General features: G+C 31.1%; 1 protein-coding gene and 1 pseudogene across 1 annotated transcript; both read right to left on the minus strand.

Moving 5' to 3' along the window:
* Positions 1 to 2083: 2083 nt before the first annotated feature.
* Positions 2084 to 3126, minus strand: LOC134248510 (ficolin-2-like; annotated as a pseudogene).
* A 70-nt stretch (positions 3127 to 3196) lies between these two features.
* LOC134248511 (microfibril-associated glycoprotein 4-like) lies at positions 3197 to 5184 on the minus strand. Its single transcript, XM_062730906.1, has 4 exons — positions 5066 to 5184; positions 4864 to 4968; positions 4412 to 4554; positions 3197 to 3313 (listed from the first exon to the last, which is right to left on the minus strand). Exons 2-4 carry the CDS (start codon positions 4934 to 4936, stop codon positions 3197 to 3199), a joined length of 333 nt encoding a protein of 110 aa, XP_062586890.1. The 5' UTR covers positions 4937 to 4968; positions 5066 to 5184.
* Positions 5185 to 7865: the final 2681 nt, after the last annotated feature.

Here is a 7865-nt window from a genome sequence, read left to right on the forward strand (position 1 = left end):
TTCAATTAAATATGGCGGAATCGAAGAAATATGGCGGACAAAGGCGTACAGGAATGTAGTAAGTCGTACAAAGATGAAAAATGATGGCTTTTTAAGAGTTCATGTCAGTTTTAAAGAGGAATTAAACGCTTCGTCTAAGCTGCTGAAATACTCGTTAAGAATCCTAAAGAAATATACACTGAACTATGTGAAACGTACAGCAATAAATGTCTATTCTATAGACATATAAGCAGTGGATTTCCGGCAATGATAAAAAATGATATAATGGGCATCAAAATGGGAACCGTACCGCCCTTGGCTGTACTGTTTGCAAAAATTCAATAAATTATCATTGATGGTATTTGATTGCCTTGAAGACACATAGCAAAATTGATAAGTATCGTTTTGGGGGTAGTTTACACTGGTTTCAAGAAAACTTGACAGTAAAAAAGCTTAATACTCAATGGTCAACCTATGTTTTGAAAAATGATTGAAAACTACAGTGTGTAAGAATATCTTAACAATTATTTTAAATATCAAAAATTGTATTTATACACGTTTGCAATAAACCTTGAATGCTTAGCTTTAAACCCTCAAAACAAATTTACAACAAGATGCACTTGACAAAAAAAGTCAAATTTAGAAGGGCAAAGAATTGCAAAAGCACAAACAATTTTCTATGTCATTTTCTGAAATATTCGCAGATCTTTTACCCTTTGACTTATTTCTTTTCCCAAACTTGTAAAAACACCTTTCAGGAAGAATAACAAGCCTGGGAAATAAGGGTTGATATTTAGTATACGAAGGGTCATACTCAAAAATGTGTTCTAAAATTAATCAGAAATTGGATAAAAATGTTACAGACATGTGTGTCAATTAAAAGAAAATATTTAAATGAAATCATTAACTTGAAGGCTAAATCATTGAAAATCGTTTTTGTTTCTTCTCAAGCATGGCTATATTTTTTATTAAACAGTCCTCGTATAGTGATGTTTATATATGAGTTAAAAATTTTCGAATGGGACTTTAACTTTTATCTTACAATGAAAGAAATTAGCATCAAAACATATTCTTAAAGATTATTTTAAAAGTTTTTTTTTTTTTTAAATTATAAAGAACTATTTCTTTTATGAAAACTGAAGTCGGTTATTTTTTGTTATTTTTTTCATCGTCAAATTTTCCTTTTTTAAGAGATACTCCGATTCTACACAGAAGAAATATTCTCAGTGTTAAAGACTGCTGGAGTTATTCATCGCCAACATCAGTTGTTAACAGACCTTTACGTCCATTAATATGTCTACTTGATGTATCCCAAGGAACTAAAAAAATACCGTAGAGTCTGCCACATCTTTTTCATATTTCATATATTAACGTCCCTCTTGAGAATTTTTTACTCAGTTGGAGACGCCACAACTTGGAGAGCTGCGTATTTTGTCCTATACTGTTTATTTACGACCATTTAGCAGTGAGGGGTTTTTTTTTCATGCCAGCTCTTACTGCGACATGGGACAATTCGGTCTCATAAATTTCCCCGGGTTTCCCAACAGCAGTTTGAACTTGTGACGTAAGGATCAACTCCTTACTCCGCGACTATAGGCAAACCTCTTTCACTTGTACCACTGCCCCATGCCTGAAGCCTGTTACCGCCCTATGTTTAATTGATTCTTTTCACGTTTTATATGAATGAAGCGCATAATAGTATTATAATAATAGCAGTGTTTTAGAAAATACGATGATTTAGCCAACTTTAAAGGAAATCCTTTTTGGTGATTGGTTGTTCAATCACTATGTTGATATTGGATACTGCAATAATTGTTTGATATATATGTCTGTTATGATAATTTTTTTACGACTTTAATTTTTTATACAAATTCTGAACAAAAAAGCAGAACAGACTTTAAAAAAGTGCAATAACTTATTGTGAGTGGATACTAATACTTTATCCATAGGACATATTACAAGTTTGTTAAAGAGATAGATACTATTTTCTAGATCACCATAATAATTGTTAAATGTAAAAAAAAAACAGCTCGGCAAATTTATTAGAGTATAACAAAAAATCAAAAGAAGTCCCGAAAGTATTTTAATTTTAATTTTTTCTTTGGACCCTCATAAAAAATTTTTTCACCCCTAAAGCTTTTGTCAAAGAATCCCAAAAAATTGCAATTCCCTGCTGTCTTACAAGTTCCGTTTCCATAAATTCCATTTAGATTTGCCCACGTGCATATATTGTGCCACCAAGCACCTTTGCGTGCTACTGCACAGCTATTTTCGGCAAAATCATTATCTACGTCACGTGTGCTGAATTTGTATCCATTTGTATTGGTTGTTCCGTGACTTTCAATGGAATCCCCTAGAATAATATTTAAATTTTTCGATTTAAAATGAAAGCAAAAAAAAAATCAAATGGATGATAAAGAACTATGACAAATCAATTAATCGAAACAAACGACAAATACATTCAATCAAATCTTTGAAGTCTTTCAGATGAATACATTTCTTAAGTTGCTATGTTCCCAGAAGAATCTGGCTTAATCTTGTCATCTCTTTTTAACGTTTAAGATAGCCCTTCAAATCACTTGAATGATTACCTGCATTCCCCTGATATAATCCACTTTGAAGTCTCATTCTATAACCATCTGTTTCGCTTGAAATCACGAAATCGTTATATTTGGCGAAGTACCAACCACCGCTAAATCTTTCCAAACGAACATAGAAATCTGACTTTCCAAGCATCATTAGATGATGTAAGTGATCATTTCCTGTAGAAAATATAGTACTTATAAACACTTTATGTTCTATAAATTCGAATTTTATGAAAAAAAAAAGCATTCAAAAAGTCAATCAGAATAGATAAAAAATATTTAAACTTTAAAATGCTTAATTTAACCCGCCAACCCCGAACATCCTTGTTAGCACATGATTGTCATTTAAACATACTGAAAACGTTGTTAAATGTTTTGAAAATTTTTCTAAAAGTTAATATTTGTAAAACTTTTTTTTTTTTTTTACAATTGATTTGTTTTGAAAATATTTTATATATTTTAAAACATTAAAAAAATATTTTAAAACAATTCTGCACTTCTAACAATTACTAGCCAAATAAAACGTTTTTCTGTTACTATTATTACAACTGGAATAAACCATAAACTATTTCTATTGTGTGTTTAATACCGTTGTTTAAGATGCATCATGTACTAATGAAACGTTTTCCATCTCATCTATATATTTGCATATCAAGCCAGTGCTCTCCCTTTGCTTGTCCAAACCCTGATTTATAGTCTACCCAATCCAAATAAAAGTCAACCGATCCATCCGTCCTATGTTGAAACACCTGAAAAAATTAAAAGTTCATTTTAACAGATAGTTGAGACATTTTAGATAGGTGCTTGGATACGTAAATTAAATTCACACTCAAATGCGCAACATTTATTTTAGCACCAGAGTAAGTTATGCATGGATAACGACGTAAATTACACATTCAAGTCGGTGCTTGGCTAGGCTTTTGTGATGCGTAAGTAAGGATTACGAGCATACACAAGATATACAACTTAAGGCCGGTATACACGATGAGATTTGTAGTATAATACAAGTATTATAATACTTTTGTATTATAATACTTTCCTGTACTCACGCTAATACATATCTTATAAGATTGTAAATAAACAACGTATTCCAACGTGTTTTCCCCGCCGTATTTCTCCCTCTGTCAAAATAATAAAGAAGGAGGATGGGGCTCTGATAGCAGTGTCTATCATCGTACTTTGCACTGCTTGATATATTCCACAAGTCCTTTTCCCCCTTCCCATTAAGCCACGAGTTTTTCGATGTCTTTACTTGTAAAGTCGATCATTATTATTTACCATGTGTTTTTTTAGTAATGTTAAAAATAGGATGACCCCTAGAGTCATCATTTGATTGGTTGAAAGTGATAGGTAAGTTAAGACTTGTACTAGGAAACAGAGCATTGCTCTATTCTTAATACAGTTTAATAAGATTCGAAAAATCTTATGATACACTGTATTAGGAGGTATACACAGTACGATTTTGTATTATAATACAAATCTTATAATACAAATCTTACCGTGTATACCGGCCTTTAGATATGTAACCGATACATAGAGAACATTGAATTTCTACTGCTGTTTTGTTATGAGCAATGTTTTTAGACAAAGAAGTTGGTATTGAACCCATCAATTTGACTTAGTCTAGCACAAGGTGAAACATCAAATCTCTTCTTCTAATTGTTAATACATTTTATCCGTCTCAACATACTTTAATGACAAGTAACCATGTAAATCTTGTAGTACACATCATACGATTATGAACATAAATTGAAGGAGAGGAAGTGACAGAAATGAGCGAAAATATAATTATTGTTAAATTAATAGCTCAATTGTATAAATTAATAGTAATTAAGCCTGATCCCAACCGTCCAACACCCTCCATAGGTTGTCATATCACAGTAAACCTCCACTGGTCTGGTTCCAGGAAGGTAGGGGTATATTGTGTACACGCCGGTACTGGTATAACCTTGTTGGTATATTTCCTTGCAATCTTTGTGCTTATTTAAAGCTAAAATAAAAAAAAACATATAAAACGAAGTTAGTATGGATTTCAAAATTTTCTTGATCCAAAAGATAAATTCTTAACTTTTTGAAAAAAAAATCAAAAATTTATTAGAATAATATTTCAAATTTATCAAAACTTCAAGTTAATTCACAGCTTGAATAGTGGGGTTGTTCACTATAAATTGATAATAATTTTGAGATAAGCCTTTTATCAAAAGAAGAACATTTTAAAACCATAGAAATAGGGAAATACTTATACACGGATAACAATCTGAAATGTTCAGACGTAAAGTGTCTTAAAATTTAATCTTACTCGATATATCTGGAGCTGATGTCGTTGTTGTCGTATTTGTTATCATTGAAATTGATGGAGTTATTGTCGACATTTTGTTTATGTTCGCATTGGATTCGGGTGTATCTAAAGCATTTCAACAGAAGAATTAAACATCATAAAGAATATATGCAGGCAAAACTAAAAGTTTTTAACCAATAAAAGGAATAAGCAAATTGTTCACCTTTTTTGTTGACATACAGAACCACCACAGTCACAAGAGTGGAGATAATTATAGTCAAGAAGAAGACAAAACCACCAATAAGAAACGGTCGCTTACTTCGTATGGACGTCAACGGATTTCTCTTTTGGGAAAAGGTGGTTTTGCTTGCTATTGACAAAACGATTTAAAAAATTAAAAAAAAATTCAAAATTAGTTAAATGCTTGTTGGTGGTATAACATTTTACTACGCTTAATACTTACACATGAACTTACAAATGTTACCTCAAAAGTTACACTGTATACAAGGGTTTCTTTTCTTCAGAATATGAATATTATGGTCTAATTATAAACATATAATTCTAACGATCGATAATTTTGAATAAAATTTGAATTGAAATAACTAACTCAGCTGTTAATTCTACTAATAATTAAATGCATGCTTCTTGCATGATGTTTTCCCTTTTTAAAAGGACGAACAATATGTACTGGTTTATCATACTGTTTATCCGATGAGTTGTAATTCTAAAATCAAGATATCCTCAAACGATTTTCATCTTTATTTCTGATTTGATAATATACAATATTCAAGCAAATATAAAACCTCAGGACGTGCGGATACATGGATATTTAATGAAAAATTTAAAGATAATGCAAATATTTAAAGTTAAAATTGAGAGTTCAAACGTAAAATAATGAATGAACCACTGTGGTTATATACTCCAGCATAGTCCAGTTAAGGAAACCATTCTAGCATAAACCTTTGCAGATACTGAATTCTAAAATTTAACATGAATATTTGAAAAGACAAAAAATACTTTTGACCTATACTCTCACATCCAACTTAATTTGAGCCTCTACTCTAAAGTCACAAACTTTGGAGTTGATTATCATCCCCAAATTCGAATCTTTCTATGAGACAAGGAGACCTATTCTTCTGATGAGACACTATAAGAATATCTTTTATTATGTAATAGTTAGATCCTATTAAGTAAAATTTAGTGGTTAAGAAGGGGCGGGAGAGAAGCAACGTAAAGATGTGTTTCTCAAGCTGCTTTTGATGGATCGAAAGGCATTTAGAAGGTATAATGGAAGTGAATAAACAAAATTGAAAGTAAATCAAGAGAATTGAATGTTAGTTAGTCTACAAAACTCACGGATTTGGAGGCAAAATCCGCGATTTCAGAGTATCCAGGATCTTGGATTTCATCTAGCATCAAGTATTCATTATCTGACTTCGGCGTTTCCAAAATGACCTAAAGGCAACAGTAACTATTCAGGTCATTTTATTGTTTATCATAATGCTGGAATTACTGTGAGACAATCTCAAATCATAATTCTAATCATTTTGAAAGAAAATGAAAGAAAATAAAGATATTTTTAAAGAAAATATTCTTTTGCTTTTTGTCCATTATAAAATTGATGTTGTGGAATTAGCATAAGTTGAATAGATGAATAGGACATTTTTTACACAGAATTGTTAACAGATTTTCCCGTCATTTCCAGATCAAGACAAGGAGTACACGGTCGGTGTTACTGGTCGACAAAGAATGCTTACTCCTCCATGCCATCTAATCGCACCTCTTATTGTTGGAGGTCAGCGTTTGTCGTGTTCTTTTTTTTGTATTGTTAAATGGACTGTTAAGCTTGAATAATGTTCGTTTTCTTTATTCTATTCTAAAGGAATTTGGAAATAATAAATGGAGTAAAGATTGAGTCAATTATTATATACCTGGGCTTGTTTGATGGTCTCAGCAGAACATGTGATATAACCCGAATCCGGCCTTTCCTAAAATATACATGTATATTTATATACATGTATTTATAATTTAGCTAAAACCGATCGGAAAATTTACTTTAGAATTTAATAAAGTAAAACATAATAAATTATATACTAGAGACTGATATAAATTGATTAAATTTTTGTATTACTTTTGACGAATCCATTTAATATTCCTTCAAACGACGAAACAGCTACAAACAATTTGACTTCTGTAAAAGAAAACAAGACATGAGGAAGAAAGATGGCCAATTTTAAAGTTATGTGGGGATGGTTGAAAATTTTAAAGGATCTAGATTTTTTTTTTGTTTAAAATCATAATAAAGTTGCAATATTCTTAAATGAAAAGTTCTTTTCTCTAAATATACTCGTACATGCAAATTTAAATGATTTTTAAAAATTCTGTGTATTTGATCATATGTTATCAGAATGTTTTATTTTTTAAGTTTTGTTGGGCTTTTTTTGAACCCCCCCCCCTTCCGAGAAACCAAAAGGACAATAAATCTCATTGATTTGTCCGTACGTCTGTCAGTCTGTTCGTTTGTTGCAAAAAACTTTAATCTAGGTCATAACTTTTGAATGAGAAGAAAAAAAGGCTTTCATATTTCACAGGATTATTACTTTTTACAATACCTTTTCAAATAAGCTATGATTTTTGGCCTCGTGACCTTGACCTTAAAGTTTGACAAACTTTCCAAAAAGCTTTACGTTACTTTAAATTGGTCAAGACTTACAAAAGTGAAAAGAAAAGCTTTATATTACACATGTATATTATCTGTGACAACACCTTCCTAAATATCTTTATTTTTGACCCTGTGACCTTGACCTTGAAGTGTGACTTACTTCAAAATAATTAATATTGTATTTCCTCATAACTTTTTAAGAGGTAGGGCTTCATGTACGACAGGAGCATTACCTAAGACAAGATGTTTTGGATCATGCCTTGATTTATGAATCACTGACCTTAACTTTTATGTTTGACTGAATTTGCAATAAAAACCTAGCTTTTCTGATTACTTTGGAATGACACGTGATAGGGCATTC

Source organism: Saccostrea cucullata, unplaced genomic scaffold (assembly GCF_032062105.1).
Source record: "Saccostrea cucullata isolate Sc308-1 unplaced genomic scaffold, CSIRO_AGI_Scuc_v1 ctg20228, whole genome shotgun sequence".
Lineage (NCBI taxonomy): Eukaryota > Metazoa > Mollusca > Bivalvia > Ostreida > Ostreidae > Saccostrea > Saccostrea cuccullata.

What these genes read in the sequence shown, in the direction of transcription:
- LOC134248511 (XM_062730906.1), bottom strand. Translation starts at nt 4,936, where the DNA reads ATGTCGACAATAACTCCATCAATTTCAATGATAACAAATACGACAACA. An exon ending in ATCAGCTCCAGATATATCGA is followed by an intron (nt 4,555 to 4,863) that starts GTAAGATTAAAT and finishes TTTTTATTTTAG; the next exon opens with CTTTAAATAAGCACAAAGAT. An exon ending in CCTATGGAGGGTGTTGGACG is followed by an intron (nt 3,314 to 4,411) that starts GTTGGGATCAGG and finishes TAATTTTTTCAG; the next exon opens with GTGTTTCAACATAGGACGGA.